This window comes from Hyperoodon ampullatus (genome assembly GCF_949752795.1).
Source record: "Hyperoodon ampullatus genome assembly, chromosome: 11".
Taxonomy (NCBI): domain Eukaryota; kingdom Metazoa; phylum Chordata; class Mammalia; order Artiodactyla; family Ziphiidae; genus Hyperoodon; species Hyperoodon ampullatus.
In genome coordinates this window covers 38425750-38446480 of record NC_136924.1, presented here as the reverse complement: position 1 = coordinate 38446480, position 20731 = coordinate 38425750, and the positions used below count along the sequence as shown (strand labels likewise).

Here is a 20731-nt window from a genome sequence, read left to right as displayed (position 1 = left end):
TGGGGAGTGGGATGATATTGGACACAGGAGGAAGAAGGACAAGGAAGGCTAATGTTGCTTTTCTACAAGACGGCGAGGCCGTTGGCCCTGGGGTAGGTGGGGAGTGCAGCTGCAGGGGGAAGCCGTGCTTGTAGTGAGGTCAGTGTGGACTCTGGATCATGGACCATGGAACACGTAAGGCACTACATTCTGGACTTCACCAGTGCACCTCCATAGCCCTCCCGAAACCATTCAGAAGGTTAGGAAAATGGGAGAGAACCAGGAAAGGGAGAGTTGGGGAGGGAGGCGAGTTGGTAAACCTTTTTCATATTAGGTATAGAAATTCCTTATGGGTGACTTGGCTTCCTTGTAGAGTGTCAGATTTTCTTTACTGCATCTGTACTCATTCAAACGAGGAAATTCAGGCATTTGTCACTATTAATCATGAAGCTGTGAAACTGATTACACTGATGCTCTGCTTTTCTTAAATGATGGGACAGTATTGGAATTATCTATTAGTAGCTTATTTTATACACTAATGCTAAAATTAGTACTTTGGGTTTACATTTTCAATTGCTGGTATACTTGATTTTCCTAATTGCTTTACTTGGAAATACTAAAAAATGAACTTGCACCCACTTTCTGGTGATGAGATACTTCATGTGTACTGAGAGTATTTAACTTGACTAGTACCCTGCAGGAGATACCTGGCTGTGGTTTTTTTTTTTTCTTTTTTCATCTAGTCCATAAACCAGAACAATAAGAATAGGGAAGAGGATGACATCATACAGGACAGGAAACCTCTGAGAAGGGCTGAGAGCACACCTCCGAAGGAACTGTACCCAAATCTGTCTCGCACTCTGGAGATGGGATTCTCTGAGGAGCCAGGCAGCCGGAGGCGGAGGCGGGAAGTGCTGATGTTACAGTGTTCTTTACTTCTTAGCAGCTCTTGCTGAGGAAAAATTTGGAGCAAGTGGCAACATTGTTTAAACACTCCTTTTTCAGAAGACTGATTTTATTTACAGAAGGATTAATTAAACAACATGTAAGACGTTTATTTATGGAGAGATGATCTCTCAAGGAAGCTTTTCATTAAACTGCCAGATTTAGTCTTTTTGTTCTTTTTAGCCCATCAGCTGCCTTTTATCATGTAGAGAAAGCCATTGGCATTGAGAGCCAGGGTAGGAGGACACCACAAACAGGAAAAATGCCTGTGTGGACAGAATTGGTCCTGACAGTCTTAGCTCCTAAGGTGGTTACTAACTTACCCTAAGTGGCTTAGTGGGGAGGTCCTTGTGAGAGGGGAATAGAGAAGCACGTAACTTCAAAGCATTGTTGGTGGGGTCATCCACTTTCAAGGCTGACCTCTGACAGGACAAGTGGCAGTTGTCACTGACTGCATATTAGATCCTCTGGGTACTGGAGTGTTAAGAACATGGCCTGAAGGTGCAGACTGCCCGGCCAGCCTTGTGAACTCTGGAAGATGAGCATACTGATTCTGTGAGGATCCAGTGAGTCAGTGCTTGTAAAGTGCTGGTAGAGTATCAAGCACTCCAGTAAGCACTCCAGTAGGAGTTAGCTGTTGCCCAGCAGATTCACTGGAACACAGAAAATAGCTGTATGTTGCAAAGGCATTTTGAAGAGGATGAGAAGAGGTTTCCTTTAGATTCTGAGATTATTCTTGAATGTTTAAAGGTGACTTTGGGTCATGTGATTATATAATCAAACTTAATATCCAAGTAGTAGACTCTTGTCTAGCTATTTAGACTTAAGATAGTTCAGGAAGAAGTGGGTCAAGCTTTCAGAGCTTAGAGTTACTGACCATCTTCAGCTGTGGTCCATGTTTAATTTCTGCAGTCTCCTCACAGCTCTCATGTGGACTTAAGTGGGGTTTTCTCCCTCTGGAACTGGATAATTTTACAGGCAGCATCTCAAGCATCATCTAGCTCTGCTTTCAGATCAGTCATATTCTATTTTCTCTTCCTGCTCTTCTCTCATCTCACTGCCACACCACCACCTCTGAGTATGGAAGTTCTCACCTGATTCTCTGAGGCTTACTTCTTGTGCGTTTACTGGTTTATAGAATGCCTGCTTTGTGCTCCTTACTGTTTTAATGACAGGAGGATTACAGCAAGGCACCAAGTCTCTGCCCTTGGAAGTTTACATTCTAGTGGGGGCCAGGGACAGATAGTATAGAAGTAGCGCATATGTACCTGTTGGGAACAAATACTGGGGAGGAAACAAGGCAGGGGAATCAGGAAGGCCCAGGTGAGGGTGTGGGGTTAGCTGTTTTTTAATAGGATGGCCAGGGGAAGGCCAAGCTGGTTCCTGGAAGGAAGTAAAAGGGAAGGTCGTGTGCCTCTGGAGCAGGAGCATCACCGGCAAGAGCAAAGTTCCTGTGTAGAAATGCTGGCGGCCCGGCCCAGAGGCAAGGAGACAATAGAACTAGGGCAGAGAGTGGCAGAGGAGGACGTCAGAGAAGTTAGGAGGTGGGGGGCGGGACTCCCAGACCAGCTTCACTTGGGATGAAATGGGGAGCCACTGCAGGGCTTGGAGGTACGGAATCCAGCTTACCAACTCACCTTTTAAAAGAATCACTGACGTTCCTGCCAGCAACTTCTTTTTCAGCTCCCCTGAGAGGGAATTAAGAAAGTAGATTCATAAGCCATTGTAGGAAAACTTTGTCTTAACTTACCCTAGCCCATGTGTGTTTTGTAATTTCTTTTTTGAATAATTGATTTTAAAGTCATTTGGAGCAGTTTGACCTTGTCTTATTCATCTCTGACTCTGAGAAGACAGACCCAGGCAAAAGGTGTAAAATAGAGAGCTAGTGGGAACCTGCGGTACAGCACAGGGGGCTCAGCTCAGCGCTCTGTGACGACCTAGATGAGCAGGATGGGGGGGTTGGGGTGGGAGGGAAGACCTAGAGGTAGGGGATATATGTATACATATAGCTGATTCACTTCATCGTACAGCAGAAAATACCACAACATTGTAAAGCAATTATACTCCAATTAAAAAAAAACAGCTCTTGATTAATTGTTTAAGAGGAGTATTATATTACATGAGAATTACATTAGCAAAGGTAATGGAAAGTGTTGACCCAATCAGATGACTTTGGGAAGAGTCTAGGTCCTAGGCTTGGTGAATTCTTATTTTCCTCTATATCTTTTGCTGTTCTCCTGTGTGACTGAGTTCCCTCTTTCATAGGAATGGCCAATAATAACTTTGTGAATACTAGATTGGTAAGTCAAAAACTACATGGGGGGGCTTCCCTGGTGGCACAGTGGTTCAGAGTCCGCCTGCCAATGCAGGAGACACGGGTTTGTGCCCCGGTCCAGGAAGATCCCACATGCCGCGGAGCGGCTGGGCCCGTGAGCCATGGCCGCTGAGCCTGTGCATCTGGAGCCTGCGCTCCGCAACGGGAGAGGCCACAACAGTGAGAGGCCCGCGTACGGCAAAAAAAAAAAAAACTACATGAGGGTTAGAGATGCTAAAACTTCTTGCAAACCTCCGGAAAGAATCTGGACGAATAATCACTGCTACTTTGGCTTATGATGCCTAGCCCTTTGTACCTGGGAGTTGAGGATGGGGGCGGGTGGTGGGGCTTGGACATACTTATGTGTCAAGAAGAGGTTAACCCCTAAGATTGTATAGCTGACTAAAGCAATAAGGAATCCATACAGTGTTAAGAGTTGAGTGTCCCGGGGTCACCCATCATCTCAGGTTGTTGGTAATTATAGTAAACCTGCAGTCACATGCATTAGGATATAAGGAGCTGACTTCTGTTCTCAGGCCAGTTCCATTTCTCAAAGTCGGGGGGGAGAGTAACTGCCTCATCATTATGTGAGACTCTCGGTTCAATAATCAGTCTAATGATACATGAAACAAACTAAAAGTGTTTTTTCCTCACCCCTCCCCCACCATAACTGGAAGACTTTAAAAAAATTGTTGGATTTTTTATTGACAATAATAATATAGCCCCATATTTAACTCGGTTGAATTTTGGGGGCTCATTTATCTAATAGTGAGGTTTTTACTGCATTGAATTTGTATTTACCCAGAATGTTTCTTTTCATACTATCATAGACTTCTGCCTCACTCTTTTGGATGTTTCTCTGCTTATTTGCAGCTTCAGAAATGGATAGGATAAGAAATAAAGGAGATGAAATTCAAACCAGTTAACTTCATCTGGGCATCTGAATTTTCACGTCCCCTCCATCTCTAAACTTGATTTTATTTGTACTGAGGAGATGCACGTCTAATACTCGTTTTTTTTCCTTCCATTACCAGGAGGGCTGTTGGCCTGCTGCAGTGCTGCTGAACAGTATGCAGTCCTTCCGGGAGCAAAGCAGTTACCACGGAAACCAGCAGAGCTACCCACAGGAGGTACACGGCTCATCCCGGATAGAAGAGTTCAGCCCTCGCCAGGCCCAGATGTTCCAGAATTTTGGGGGTGCAGGTGGCGGTAGTGGTGGCAGTGGCGGCAGCAGTGGTGGTGGACGACGAGGAACAGCGGCTGCTGCTGCAGCAGCGGCAATGGCTAGCGAAACCTCCGGCCATCAGGGCTACCAGGGTTTCCGGAAAGAGGCTGGAGACTTTTACTACATGGCAGGCAGCAAAGACCCCGTGGCAGCCGGAACCCCGCAGCCTGCTCAGCGAAGGCCTTCTGGGCCTGTGCAGAGCTATGGACCCCCCCAGGGGAGCAGCTTTGGCAATCAGTATGGGAGTGAGGGTCATGTGGGCCAGTTTCAAGCACAGCACTCTGCCCTTGGTGGCGTGTCTCATTATCAGCAGGATTACACGGGACCTTTCTCTCCAGGGAGCGCTCAGTACCAGCAGCAGCCTTCCAGCCAACAGCAGCAGCAAGTGCAGCAGTTGAGACAGCAGCTTTACCAGTCCCATCAGCCTCTGCCGCAGGCCACTGGCCAGCCGGCGTCCGGCTCATCCCACATGCAGCCGATGCAGCGGCCCTCAACTCTGCCAGCCTCTGCCACTGGTTACCAGTTAAGAGTGGGTCAGTTTGGCCAACACTACCAGTCTTCTGCCGCGACCTCCTCCTCCTTCCCTTCACCACAACGTTTCAGCCAGTCTGGACAGAGCTATGACGGCAGTTACAGTGTGAATGCTGGATCCCAGTACGAAGGACATAATGTGGGTTCTAATGCACAGGCTTACGGAACACAATCGAATTACAGCTATCAGCCTCAATCTATGAAGAATTTTGAACAGACGAAGATTCCACAAGGGACCCAGCAGGGGCAGCAGCAGCAGCAACAGCAGCAGCAGCAGCAGCAACAGCAGCAGCAGCAGCAGCAGCAGCAGCAGCAGCAGCAGCATCCTCAGCATGTGATGCAGTATACCAACACTGCCACCAAGCTGCCGCTGCAAAGCCAGGTGGGGCAGTACAGCCAGCCCGAGGTTCCTGTGAGGTCCCCCATGCAGTTTCACCAGAACTTCAGCCCCATTTCTAACCCTTCCCCGGCTGCCTCTGTGGTTCAATCTCCAAGCTGTAGCTCTACCCCATCTCCTCTTATGCAGAGTGGGGAGAATCTCCAGTGTGGGCAAGGCAATGTGCCGATGGGTTCCAGAAACAGAATTCTACAGTTGATGCCTCAACTCAGCCCAACCCCATCAATGATGCCCAGTCCTAATTCTCATGCTGCAGGCTTCAAAGGGTTTGGACTAGAAGGGGTGCCAGAAAAGCGGCTGACAGATCCTGGGTTGAGTAGTTTGAGTGCCCTGAGTACGCAAGTGGCCAATCTTCCTAATACTGTTCAACACATGCTACTTTCCGATGCCCTGACACCTCAGAAGAAGACCTCCAAGAGGCCTTCTTCATCTTCTAAGAAAGCAGACAGCTGCACAAACTCTGAAGGCTCCTCACAGGCTGAAGAACAACTGAAGTCCCCTATGGCAGAGTCGCTGGATGGAGGCTGCTCCAGCAGTTCCGAGGATCAAGGTGAGAGGGTGAGGCAGCTAAGTGGCCAGAGCACCAGTTCTGACACCACCTACAAGGGTGGAGCCTCAGAGAAAGCAGGCTCCTCACCAGCACAAGTCCCTCAGAACGAAGCCCCCAGACTCAGTGCCAGTCCTGTAGCCAGAGAAGAGACCGCCTCACCAGGTGCTAAGGACATGCCATTGTCATCCGAGGGCAACCCAAAAGTCAGTGAGAAGACAGTTGGGGTGATTGTCTCCCGGGAAGCTATGACAAGTCGGGTAGAAAAACCTGGTGGGCAAGAAAAAGGCTCCCAAGAGGATGATCCTGCAGCCACTCAAAGGCCACCCAGCACTGGCGGGGCAAAGGAAACCAGTCATGCGTCACTTCCACAGCCAGAGCCTCCGGGAGGAGGAAATAAAGGAAACAAAAATGGAGATAATAACTCCAACCACAATGGAGAAGGAAATGGCCAGAGTGGGCACTCCACAGGGGGCTCTGGTTTTATAGGCAGAACTGAGCCTAGCAAATCTCCTGGAAGCTTGCGCTATAGTTACAAAGATAGCTTTGGGCCAGCCGTGCCAAGAAATGTCAGTGGCTTTCCTCAGTTTCCTACAGGACAAGATAAGGGGGACTTCACTGGCCATGGGGAGCGAAAGGGTAGGAATGAGAAGTTCCCTAGCCTCCTGCAGGAAGTGCTTCAGGGTTACCACCACCACCCTGACAGGAGATATTCTAGGAGTACTCAGGAGCACCAGGGCATGGCTGGTGGCCTAGAAGGAGCCACAAGGCCCAATGTGTTAGTCAGTCAAACCAATGAATTAGCTAGCAGGGGCCTTTTGAACAAAAGCATTGGTTCCCTATTAGAAAATCCCCACTGGGGCCCCTGGGAAAGGAAATCAAGTGGCTCGGCTCCTGAAATGAAACAGATCAATTTGGCTGACTATCCAATTCCCAGAAAGTTTGAAATAGAGCCTCAGTCATCAGCCCATGAGCCCGGGGGTTCCCTCTCTGAAAGAAGATCAGTGATCTGTGATATTTCTCCACTAAGACAGATTGTCAGAGACCCGGGGGCTCACTCACTGGGACACATGGGTGCCGACACCAGACTTGGGAGGAATGAACGTCTCAATCCAAGTTTAAGTCAGTCGGTCATTCTTCCAGGTGGGTTGGTGTCCATGGAAACAAAGCTGAAATCGCAGAGTGGGCAGATAAAAGAGGAAGACTTTGAACAATCCAAGTCCCAAGCTAGTTTCAACAACAAGAAATCTGGAGACCACTGCCACCCTGCTAGCATCAAGCATGAGTCTTACCGAGGCAACGCCAGCCCTGGAGCAGCTACCCATGATTCCATCTCAGACTATGGCCCGCAGGACGGCAGACCCACACCAATGCGGCGAGTCCCTGGCCGAGTTGGTGGTCGGGAGGGCATGAGGGGTCGTTCCCCTTCTCAGTATCATGACTTTTCAGAAAAATTGAAGATGTCTCCTGGGAGGAGCAGAGGCCCAGGGGGAGACCCTCATCACATAAACCCACATATGACCTTTTCAGAGAGGGCCAACAGGAGTTCTTTGCACACTCCCTTTTCTCCCAACTCAGAAAGCCTGGCCTCTGCTTATCACACAAACACTCGCGCTCATGCTTATGGGGACCCCAGTGCAGGTTTGAATTCTCAGCTCCATTACAAGAGACAGATGTACCAACAGCAACAAGAGGAATATAAGGACTGGAGCAGCAGTTCTGCTCAGGGAGTGATCGCTGCGGCTCAGCACAGGCAGGAAGGACCCCGCAAGAGTCCAAGGCAGCAGCAGTTTCTTGACCGAGTACGGAGCCCCCTGAAGAATGACAAAGATGGCATGATGTATGGCCCACCGATGGGGACTTACCATGACCCCAGCGGTCAGGATGGTGGGCGCTGCCTCATGTCTAGTGATGGTCTTTCTAACAAAGGCATCGAATTGAAGCACGGCTCCCAGAAGTTACAACAAGAATCTTGTTGGGATCTTTCTCGGCAAACTTCTCCAGCCAAAAGCAGCGGTCCTCCAGGAATGTCCAGTCAGAAAAGGTATGGACCACCCCACGAGACCGACGGACATGGGCTAGCTGAGTCTACACAGTCATCCAAACCTAGTAATGTTATGCTAAGGCTTCCAGGTCAAGAGGATCATTCTTCTCAAAACCCCTTAATCATGAGGAGGCGTGTCCGTTCTTTTATCTCTCCCATTCCCAGTAAGAGACAGTCACAAGATGTGAAGAACAGTAACACTGAAGATAAAGGGCGCCTTCTTCACCCATCAAAAGAAGGTGCTGATAAAGCCTTCAATTCCTATGCCCATCTTTCTCACAGCCAGGAGATCAAGTCCATCCCTAAGAGAGAATCCTCCAAGGACCTTGCAAGTCCGGATGGTAGAAACTGCCCTGCTGTTACCCTCACAAGTCCTGCTAAGACCAAAATACTGCCCCCACGGAAAGGACGGGGGTTGAAATTGGAAGCTATCGTTCAGAAGATCACATCCCCAAACATTAGGAGGAGTGCATCCTCGAACAGTGCGGAGGCTGGGGGAGACGCAGTTACTCTCGATGACATCCTGTCTTTGAAGAGCGGCCCTCCCGAAGGCGGGAGTGGTGCTGTTCAGGATGCCGAGATGGAGAAGAGAAAAGGTGAGGTGGTGTCTGACCTAGTCTGTCCAACAAACCAGGAGTTGAGCATAGAAAAGCCTCTTGCACGGGCTTCGGAGGAGTGGCGTGGCAGTGGGGATGACAAAGTGAAGACCGAGACACACCCAGACACGGCCACTGCTGGAAAGGAACCCCCTGGTGCCATGACGTCCGCCACCTCACAGAAGCCTGGGAGTAACCAAGGGAGACCAGATGGTTCCGTGGGCGGGACAGCACCTTTAATCTTTCCTGACTCAAAGAATGTACCTCCAGCGGGCTCATTGGCTCCTGAGGCAAACCCCAAGGCTGAAGAGAAAGAGAACGATACAGTGCTGATTTCCCCCAAACAGGAGGGTTTTCCCCCAAAGGGTTATTTCCCATCAGGAAAGAAGAAGGGGAGACCCATTGGTAGTGTGAATAAGCAAAAGAAACAACAGCAGCCACCACCTCCACCCCCTCAGCCCCCTCAGATACCAGAAGGTTCTGCAGAGGGAGAGCCAAAGCCAAAAAAGCAGAGGCAAAGGAGGGAGAGAAGGAAGCCTGGGGCACAGCCAAGGAAGCGGAAAACCAAACAAGCAGTTCCCATCGTAGAGCCCCAAGAACCTGAGATCAAGCTGAAGTATGCCACTCAGCCACTGGATAAAACTGATGCCAAGAACAAGTCTTTTTTCCCTTATATCCATGTAGTAAATAAATGTGAACTTGGAGCCGTTTGTACAATCATCAATGCTGAGGAAGAAGAACAGACCAAATTGGTGAGGGGTCAGAAGGGTCAGAGGTCCCTGACCCCTCCACCCAGCAGCACTGAGAGCAAGGTTCTCCCAGCTTCATCCTTTATGTTGCAGGGACCTGTCGTGACAGAGTCTTCTGTTATGGGGCACCTGGTGTGCTGTCTGTGTGGCAAGTGGGCCAGTTACCGGAACATGGGCGACCTCTTTGGACCCTTTTATCCCCAAGATTATGCAGCCACTCTCCCCAAGAATCCGCCTCCTAAGAGGGCCACGGAAGTGCAGAGCAGAGTTAAGGTGCGGCACAAAAGCGCTTCAAATGGCTCCAAGACGGACACTGAGGAGGAGGAAGAGCAGCAGCGGCAGCAGAAGGAGCAGAGGAGCCTGGCCACGCACCCCAGGTTCAAGCGGCGCCACCGCTCGGAAGACTGTGGCGGAGGCCCCCGGTCCCTGTCCAGGGGGCTCCCTTGTAAAAAGGCAACCGCTGAGGGCAGCAGCGAAAAGACTGTTTTGGACTCAAAGCCCTCCGTGCCCACCACTTCAGAAGGTGGCCCCGAGTTGGAGTTACAAATCCCTGAACTACCTCTTGACAGCAATGAATTTTGGGTCCATGAGGGTTGTATTCTCTGGGCCAATGGAATCTACCTGGTCTGTGGCAGGCTCTATGGCCTGCAGGAAGCGCTGGAAATAGCCAGAGAGATGGTGAGTACGAGAAATCCCTTACCAGTTGCTCTTTTTGTTACTTCTTTTTGATTCCTTTTCTTCCACCTTCACTTGTTTCAGCCATATTTTTTATTCTTTCACATCACATGGTGATTCCTCCAAATTAAAGCCCCTAAAGTCATGTACAACACAGGGAATATAGCCAGTGCTTTATAATAACCGTAAATGGAGTATAACATTTAAAAATCGTGAATCACTATGTTGTACACCTGTAACTTACATAATATGGTACATCAACTATACCTCAATTAAAAAAATAATAATAAAGCTCCTAGACCCAAATAACAGAAAATTAAGTAATTTGGACATTTGTTTCACTTTTTACTTTTATCAGCAATATGTGTTCACAGGTTACAGGGTCATGCTACTGTCCTCCAGCTCATTAAACCAAACGTCCCTGTTTCATCCCTTCTCAAACCTGATTCCTCTGCCAGTTTCCTGTGTTTCTAAACGATAAGTTTTTACTGCCACTTGTGTTATCTATGGATCTTTTTTCCCATTTTTCAACATCTGACTCTAATACTTATGAAATATATGCTATGGATATAACTTCTTTTAAAACTTTTCACTTCTCTAGAATTATTAATTCATGTTTTTATTTGCTTTTTATTTTCTTGGGCCACATCTTTCCAATCCAAACGGCTCCTTCCACGGGGGTTTTTGTTCTTCAGGTCTTTTTTTTTTTTTTTTATTGGGGTATGGTTGTTTTACAATGTTGTGTTAGTTTCTACTGTACAGCGAAGTGAAGTAGAGTTCCCTGTGCTATACAGCAGGTTCTCATTAGTTATCTACTTTATCCATATTAGTGTATATATGTCAGGTCTCTTTCATAACTTTCCTGGGGCGTTCATCATCACAATCATCATCATTTACTTCTTCCCTCTGTGGAATGCTGTTACCTTACCCATGTCTTTACCTTACTTAGTCTGGGTCCTTATTTAATGGAGTGCATCATCCTTTAGGATTTTCCTGAGAAAAAGGATGCTTGGGAGGTAAATACATTGAGGTCTTATGTATCTGGACGTCTTTATCCCATCCTCACATTTGATGGAGGGTTGGTTGGGTATAGAATCTAGTTGCCTCTCACAATCTTGGAGTCATGCTTCCTGACCTGTCCTCTACCTCCTAGTGTTGCAGTCGACAGGACTGGAACCACTCTGATTTTCAGGCCCTTATATGTGTGTTGAGTCTTTCTCCTCTGGAAGTTTAAGGATCTTCTCATTTCCCTAGAGTTCTGAAATCTCAAATGATAGGCCTTGAGGTTGGCCTTTTCTTGCCATCTGTAACTCATGGCTGTTAGATCAGGAAGTTTATGTGTTACTTCTTTGATAATTTCCTTCCCTCTGTTTTCTCTATTCTCTCCTTCTGGAATTCCCATTAATTAGGAATTGTACCTCCTGGATTGATCTTCTGGCTTTGTCTTTTCTTTCCTATTCTGTGTTCTTTCTGTCTTTTTGTTCTGATTTCTCCATGCTTTCTACAACTTTATCATCTAATCAACCTTTTATATATTTATTTTCATATCTGATATTTTCAACAACTTTCTCTTCTCTGAATATCCCTTTGTGGGGACAGTTACCTGGTTAAACTGGGTTGAGCAGGGGACCTAACTCCTCATACAGGCTTTGAGCTAATGTTCTGGTTTCCAGCCCCACCTTGTACCCCCCACTTTCTGAGACACCAGTGCTTCCCAGGCTCTGTGCCACAAGGTGGCTGGCTTTCTAGTGGCTCCTCCCCAGCACTCTCCCCTCTTCTTCCCTTCAGTCTGCTGAAGCACTTGCTCTGTTTTATTTCCAGTTTCCAGAATTTGGACATCTCCTGTGTGTTGTTTGTTTCCCCTCCCATTCTTCAGGTCCTCATGAATTTATAAGTTTATCCCTTCGTTTTTGTGGGAAGGAAACAGATGTGTAAATGTATGTTCAGTCTGTGATGTTTAATCAGATGAGAGTTTTTTGTATTGATTTGTATTTAAAACTCTCCATGCTTGACAGATGTACAGGTGACTTTCAGTCATACTTAATAAGGGTTTTATCAGCCAGGATCATAGTATTCTTGGACACTTCATACTGTCCTCTCCTCCCCACTACATCTTCCCCACAATGCACTGTATTTTATCATTGCATTATCCCGAGAATTTATAACAGTGTCTGATGAAAAGGAAGTGCTTGTAAACTATAGTCCAAAAAAGGTAATTAATGTGAAATTTACATATATTTTAAATTAGAACATTCTAATTCAGCCACACAAGGAGTTTGCTTTTCCCTCCAAGACATTGTCCCCACCCCCCCACTTCCCCACAGAATCTTTTTTCTCCCTCCTTCACCCTCTGCACCACCATTGTCACTCCTAAAGCCCCAAGTTTGAAATAGATTTGCTTTTTAGACACAGTGGCTTTTTTTTTTTTTTTTTTTAACACACTTCTTGGCTTGCGGGATCTCAGTTCCCCGACCAGGGATTGAATCCAGGCCACGGCATTGAAAGCCCAGAATCCTAACCACCAGGCCACCAGGGAAGTCCCCCACAGTGGCATTTTAAAATGCAGAAGTCCTAAAGGGACATAACATTTAAGACTGTAAAGTAAACACAAAATTTTTTTTTTTTTTTTTTTTTTTTTTTGCGGTAGGCGGGCCTCTCACTGTTGTGGCCTCTCCCCTTGCGGAGCACAGCACAGGCTCCGGAGCACAGGCTCAGTGGCCATGGCTCACGGGCCCAGCCGCTCCGCGGCATGTGGGATCTTCCCAGACCGGGGCACGAACCCGTGTCCCCTGCATTGGCAGGCGGACTCTCAACCACTGCGCCACCAGGGAAGCCCCACAAAATTCTTTAGTCAGTTCTGAGAGCTCAGTAATCCATTAATCATCATCTTGCCCCAGTTGATGGCCTGCTTGCCAACTTCACTCTGATGGTTACAATATTTGGTGGGTTGGTTGGTTTTGTTACTTTTTGGTGTGTGTCGCTATCTGCCCATGTTTTCTTTATTTCAACATAGAACATTATTGACATCTCTCAGAGTAATTTTTATGTGTAAACTTTTGAACATTCTCTAGTAATAACTGGTAACCAGTAATCAGCAGGCTAAATCCTTTTCAGCAAACCACTAGATCCCGTGTCTCAATTCAAGTCTAGTTTATAGAAAGTAGAAAGCACCCTATAATGATGCGACCACCCTAAATCACAGCTCCCTCCATCCTCAAAAGGGCCAAACAGCAGGCCTGCCTTTTAAAACTCCTAGTCAGGAATCATGTCTTCAGAAAGTGACAATTTAGTCTTCTACTTGTCAGCTTTGATCCCAAAATAAAATCTGGAATGTTATAATTGGAACAAATACACTGAATATGATAAATCAGTCTCTTTAACCCATCCCTCATAGCTTTCATTGACTAAATGGTTAAAATAACATGAAGGACATTAGGTAGAGAACATTGAAAGTAGTTTTTGATTTTTGAAATATTAATTGCAGCCTCAACAGTTTAAGTTGGAAAGTTTCATTTAAAGGTAAAAGGCATAAAAATAGGTATTTTTGTCCCTACACTTTTTCTATATAGTAGAGGCTCTAAACTTAGATCTTGGGGTTCTGTGATGGCACCATCAGGGCTGCAGATTCCACTCTCCTTTAGTAACTGGTTTTAGAACAGTTGACCAACCTTTTTTTAAAAAATTGAGATGTAATTGACATATAACATTATATTAGTTTCATGACCAATCTTAAATTAAATCTCATACTGCAGCTTTAAGCTTATTTTCTTATATTGTACTCATTCACTATACCAGTGCCCTTTAAGAATATTACCAGGCTTCCCTGGTGGCGCAGTGGTTGAGAGTCCGCCTGCTGATGCAGGGGACATTGGTTCGTGCCCCGGTCCGGGAAGATCCCACGTGCCGCGGAGCGGCTGGGCCCATGAGCCATGGCCACTGAGCCTGCGCGTCCGGAGTCTGTGCTCCGCAACAGGAGAGGCCACAGCAGTGAGAGGCCCGCGTACCACAAAAAAAACAAAAAAAAGGAATATTGCCTTTCTCTTCCCTTGATCCATTCTATTTTTTTACATCCCTCTTTTAGAATAGAATGCTCGCTTTGTATATTGAATTTTTTAGTACACTGCACATCTGTTTCGTTCTCACAAGCCACTCAGTGAGATAGGAAGAGAGAAGACACCATTCCATTACCCTCAGAATAAAGGACGGCTTGGCTTTAGTGACACATGCTCAGGTAGTATAGCCCAGTGATGTGCTGATTTTTAAAATGGTTTAAAAAGTTACGCTTCTTGGCTCTTGGAGCTGATGCTCTGCTGTGACTACAAGATCCTTTTCAGTTTTATTTGCCTAGCTTTTACTCTCCTTTTCTTAATGTACTCGAGAACAAATTACACTAACTTGCCTTCTTTTATTTAATTTGATGGATGCTGTTTCAATTTGTCAAGGTCACTTTGAGTCTAGTTTTATCTTGGGTTTTAGCAGATGCCTTCGATTTTGGCCTGCTTAATAAGCGTGCTCTCAATCCTGTCGTGTTGCGATAAGGCCACATATATTTGATTAAAGATCCATTTTGGCCTATGTATTTATCAGGTGTTTTGACAAGCATGATATTATAACAGAATAATACAAAGTCTTTGACAAACAATAGCTCCTCTCCCTGTAAGCTTCACACTAATCTAAAAATAGCTGAAAACTAGAACATTCCTGTACAGACGGCCTTCACTGTCTTTACTTTTCTGAGTGTCCTCTTTGGTTTTGTCTAACTATGACCTCTGATTATTTACCTTGATGTAATTATATATGTGAATCCTCTGACATGGATGGTATGACAGAAGTAATTGCCTCTAAATAGACATACAAATAATTTGTTACATAAAAACCTGTTCAATACGTTTAGGAATGGGAAGGCTTTCAGGGATCTGGTGGCCATGGATCTATGGTGTGTCCCTTGAGACTGCACATCTCAGCTTCGCCGGCCTGTGCTTATTCCCTTCCCCTCCTCCACTACCTAGGCTGGTGGCACTGCTTCCAAATAGATTGTTTTCAATCTTGAAAAGTATATTAAAGATTATATTTAAAGGTTATTTAAAGTATTTAAAGGTTATTTATAGTATTTAAAGTTTATTTTTATTACAAGTTTAAATAATGGGCAATAATAATTTGCCTTCACACATCTAACAGGCTAACATCTTCCTTAATTTACTTTAAATTGTGACAAAAAGCATAATTTGACAAGTATAAAAGTAATAATACGTTGATTATGTTGTGAAAGTGTGACTACGTGTTAAAATGTCAAAAACAGATTAGTTAGTTTCTCCGGTTATTTGTAAAATAAAGGCATTGTCCCATATTCTCACTGAATTCCCATCTATGTGCTCCTTAAGTTAGCAGCCTGGCACGGATGCTGCCACCAGCCCATGTCCTGCGGAAGCCTTCCATAGACTCCTGGTCTCTGCTCTTAGCTCCAGTATCCTTCTTCCCCCATTGACTCTTTCCTTTCCCTCATCCCGTGCCCCCAGCTCATCACCCCTGCACGCTCCTCTACTCTGCCCCTCCCTCTCTCACATTCCCACACTCTCTCTCATTCTCCTCTTCTGTCTTCCTCACACTCCCTCCCTCCCCAGCCCCCGTCACTTGGTCTTTGTCATCACAGCTCTCATTTCTGTCACAGCCTGTCCACATTACACATTAAGGCACCGAGGCCTATTCATCTCTCTATTCCCATGACTTTTATCATACAGCAGAAAGTTGTGTAATTATCTTATTTCCTATTTTTCTTAACATTTACCTGTGTGATAGATATCTCTTTTTATAACACTACATGATGGCCTTGAGACTGAACCTACAGAGAAAGGGTTAATTTTCTTTCAGAATTTGGTTTTTCTGAATTCTAGGGAATCTCCTGTGAAATTTGAAGCTTAGAATTTTATTTTTGTTTATGTTACCTTACAAATGGAAAGACTTAGTGTTCCTACAATCTATTTCTTTATTTCTTTTAGGGATGAGAGAAGCATTACACCTGATTTTTAAATAAAATTTATAAGGGGCACACTCTTCTTTGAAAATGCTGAAGGACCATAAATAAGAATATTGACAAGTCAGTGTATATTAGGCCAGATAATTCATCCCTGAGATGTTAAGCTAGTTATTGCTGATATGTTAAAAGAGCTCACATGATCAAATAGTATGTAAAAGTAAGTATTCATTTCAATTCAACAAATATCTGAGTCCTTGTTAGAAAACCAATAGAAGTCTGAAGTTAGAATGCTGTGAGGGACCTTTGTCACTTCACAGGTGAGTGAGCCTCAGCCCCGGGCCCCAGGGCTGGTGCGTGAAGAGAAGCCCTGTGTGAGGGCTCCTAGACCTTGTCAGGAAGGTTCGTGCGCTTCCTGCAGAAAGCAGTGCCTTGCCCCACACAGCTCCTGCACGAGGGAGGCACAGCTTCCTTTACCCAGCTTTGTTAGAAAAATGGAGCTTCCTCCCCCTCATCCCAAGCCAAGGCCAGTTTTGCAGGCACCTGAAGGCCACAGCCGAGACCAGTTTCTTCCCATCTTCCCATGTATTGGAAAGAAGTCTAATAAGGGAAAGTCCAGTCAGCTTAATGGTTGCCCTCAAAGATTGTCCTCACCTTTCTGCCTTTGCCGTTCTGCTCAGCAGCTGTGTGTGTGTTGGCGGGGGAGGGGGCTAGGTCAAAGACCTGGAATCACGTTGCTTCCTGTGAATTTCCTAGCTGGTCACTTGCTCAAGTCACTAACCTCTGTACTTCACCTTCCTCGTCTGTAAAATATGGAAGCTGATGGCACCTGCTGTAAAGAGGGTTGTCCTGAGCATTAAATGAGTTACTCTTTGGAAAGTACATAGAGAAATGCTTGGCATGTACTGTGGGTTGGTGTCTGCCCTAGAACGGCATCCTCACTTGTTGTTTTGGCGAAGATGTGTTCCTGTTATAAGCTCGCTCAGTAAGCTGTGGTTTATATCATTCCATCCTAGCACAGTTAGTGATTCGTCCCAGGAGTGTCCAGAACGTATCCTCCTGGATAGCAAAGTTGCCCTGCATGTGAAACAAACAGTTTCTCCTCATTTTTATTACTCTGGTGGGAAACTCAAGTTTGCGGGGAGCAGGGAGCGTGGTGTTTAAGGTGTAATGTTAATTACTGTCTCATGAAATAGCATTAGCCCACACGAACACTCTCAGGAATTCGAGTCCTCAATGAGAGGAGGCAAAAGGAAGAGAATAAAATCTGTCTACACATTAAGTAAAGACATTAATATTCTTGTGAGTTGGTAAATTTTTGATAATGATTATCTAAGGCCACAGTAAAGAGTCTACCTAGTAATAAAGTTTTTTAAATAAACATTTTTGACAGGTCAGCACTATAAAGGAGATCCAAAATAATTAAGAATTCATGGAATGATTCGGGACAACCACACTCCACCTCCCACCAAAACTAGTTAATATGTGTAGTATAGATGGACCACAGAGGGCTCTATTGTAGTCTTGGGGTTGAGCCTTTATAATTTATGGGCACTGCGAAACCACCAGCAGTTGGTGGGTTCCAAACCATTCCTGGAGGCTTTTGAGTTGTGGTTTTTAGATGAAATAAGTACTGTGGGCTGATGTTAGTCCTAGAAGGTGTCCTCACATGTCATTTTAGTAAAAATGTGTTCCTGTCATTAAGCTTATTGGGTAGAAGTCAAACCAAAGAGAAAATTCAGCCCTATATGACCCTGTCCCACTAATCCAGGTACAGTGGAGTGATTTTGGCTATGTGTGCTTATGACTGACGCTTGATTTGAATATATTGGCAGCATACTGCTGTCAAGTAACGTGCATTGTGAGAACAGAACTAAAGAGCTGCTACATAAGCAGACGCGTGAGACCAAGGCCAACAAAATAACAAACTTCAAGTCTGAAGTGGTGCAGGTCCCTTCTGATGGGAGTGAGACCCAGCTGCAGTGACATCAACTTTTGTTTTTTAATTTTATTGGAGTATAGTTGATTTACAATGTTGTGTTGTTTTCAGGTGTACACCAAAGTGAATCCGTTAAACATATACATATATCCACTCTTTTTTAGATTCTTTTCCCATATAGGCCATTACAGAGTATTGAGTAGAGTTCCCTGTGCTATACAGTAGGTCCTTATTAGTTATCTATTTTATATATAGTAGTGTGTATATGTCAATCCCAATCTCCAATTTATCTCCCACCCCTTACCCCCTGGTAACTGTAAGTTTGTTTTCTACATGTGTAACTCTATTTCTGTTCTGTAGATAAGTTCACTCGTACCGTTTTTTTAGACTCCACATATAAGCGTATCATATAATATTTGCCTTTGTCTGACTTCATTCAGTGTGACAATCTCTAGGTGCATCCGTGTTGCTGCGAATGGCATTATTTCGTTCTTTTTTATATGGCTGAGTAATATTTCATTGTATATATGTACCACATCTTCTTTATCCATCTGTCGATGGACATTTGGGTTGCTTCCATGTCCTGGCTATTGTAAATAGTGCTGCAGTGAACATTGGGGTGCATGTACCTTTTCGAATAATGGTTTTCTCCGAATATATGCCCAGGGGTGGGATTGCTGGATCATATGGTAGTTCTATTTTTAGTTTTTTAAGGAACCTCCATGCTTTTCTCCATAGTGGCTGTACCAGTTTACATTCCCACCAACAGTGTAGGAAGGTTCCCTTTTCTCCTGTGACATTACCTTTGAAGGCATTTTATTTCTCACCTGTTTTACTAAGCAGCTAGTAGAAGAGTTTCTAGTAAAACGTATGCTCATTTAACAACCCTCAGGCATACTCATTGTGACTGGCTCCGTGGAGATGCCAGGTGGTTCCAGACTTTGAAAATAGTGTCTATGAAATTTAAATCTTGGTTCAGACAGATATCAGATGTAGGTCCTTTGTTTGCTTGAGAGTTACTTTTTTTTTTCCATTCAAAAACTACTTAAAACTGGTTAAGATAAGCAATAGGGTAATTGCCAGATGGTTCTCTTTGCTTGTTTCTAGGTAGAGTTCTCTCTGGAAAGAATCAAAATATATTAATGCTTTGAAAAGGCAACACCTCACAATATATTTGTTTGCTGACACAAGCCCTTGCACCTCCCAACAGGCCTGGGCATTTTAATCCACTGTTGTTCATGAAAAGCACATGGATTTTAAAAAACCAGCTCACCTGTCACCTGGTTCCCCAAGCAGCAGGTCCCCAGCACTCCCATTATACCTGTTGCACTACTTAGCACTGTGTACTGTGACTGTCTTCCTCACCAGATTGGTTCCCCAGAGGCTAGGTCAGCCCTGGGGCGCACTGTAGAGAATGACACAGGGCTGATCAGCACAGCGTGAACCTGTGACTTAAGAAAGACATGTAATGAGCAACGAAATGTCTGGTGGAGGAAGGTGGGCCTTTGGATGTCATTTAAAGTATTTTTCGAAGCATGTAGTAATTGAAGAGAAATGTTAAAATGTGTTTTGGTAATGAGACTGAGTGACAGTTTTTTCTATATGCCACTTCATAGTTTCAGCAAAAAAAATTAATGGTTGAGAGATAGTCAACCATGGTAGTGTTAATTGCTCATCCCGGTAGTTCTTTGTGAGGCACAGCATACAAGGCACTCACCAAAGGTTTTGTGTTTGTGTGTTTTATTACTGTGTGCCCTTCGAGACAAAAATGTGAGATGGAGGTCAGTCACCCAGAGCCCTAACACTGGTTTATTGTCCTAGACTGACCACCTAGAGGAGAGATTTGACTCAGAAGGGAGAGGAACAGTCCCTGTATGAGAATATGACCTAATGACACTCAGAACTCATGTTCCAGATCTGTCTATGAAGCTGCCCACTGGCCTCCCTTGAAACCAGCATATGTGTGTCCCCTGCCTAGTTCTGTGCTCTCCTCTGCCCCAGCCAAAACCCTTGGAGCCATCATAGACTTCTTCCCTTGTTTCCTATTGAGACAGTCATTGTTCTTGTTTCCTAGAGAATTCAAGTCTCTCATATCTTCATTGAAACACCCCAGCCCCCCCAACCATCATCTTTTCAATTAGGTACCATCTTAATCAGTCTCTCTACTCTTTAGTTTGACCCCCTTCCGTTTTCCACTCTAAAGAGATCCTTCTAAAACCCAAGTGTGGCCATGCCGTTGCTTACAACCTTGGTTTACTTACACCCTTTACTAGTTGGCATCTGATAGGTGCCAGGAACAGATTGGTGCGCATAATTAAAAGAAGACAATGTGGTAGAAAGTAACCAGGTAGCTGCTTTAGGTTGGGAGCCCAGGGGAAGTTCCTGGAGGTGCTGAGGTGGCAGTGGTATAACGAGCCAGCCTTTGAGATCAGAGAGGTACAGGGTACAGGGGCTGCAGGGAGGAGTGGAGCTTGGTGGATTTGCGGGTCAGGAAGAAAGCCAGTGTGGTGAGGCCGTAGCAGAAAAGAGGAGAGGGTAATGAGGTTGGAGAGGTCGGCAGGAGCTAATCCCCATGGCCTGTGTGGGCAGGAGTGGAAACAGCAACTGGGCGAATGCGGTGCCATTTCTTTAAACAGGAAAGCCTGACAGAGGAACAAGTTTTGGTGGGGAGATCAGGAGGTGTATCACGTCCATGTTAAGTCTAAGATGCCTCCCTTTTAGACATCCAAGTGACCATCTACGAATTAATGAATTTCTGATGGATAGTTCCTCGCAGCTAAGAGCAGCTCTAGATTAGCTTAGATCAGCACGTGTGTAAG

At 45.3% G+C, this 20731-nt stretch overlaps 1 protein-coding gene across 1 annotated transcript in view; it reads left to right on the top strand.

The window, feature by feature from the left end:
• Window positions 1-20731, top strand: part of TCF20 (transcription factor 20) — a 68298-nt gene that overhangs the window by 15595 nt on the left and 31972 nt on the right. Inside the window, exon 2 of the mRNA XM_079714491.1 lies at window positions 4273-10005. Within this exon, the coding sequence (XP_079570617.1) occupies window positions 4309-10005 (5697 nt within the window). The 5' untranslated portion in view covers window positions 4273-4308. The remainder of the gene's footprint in view (window positions 1-4272; window positions 10006-20731) is intronic.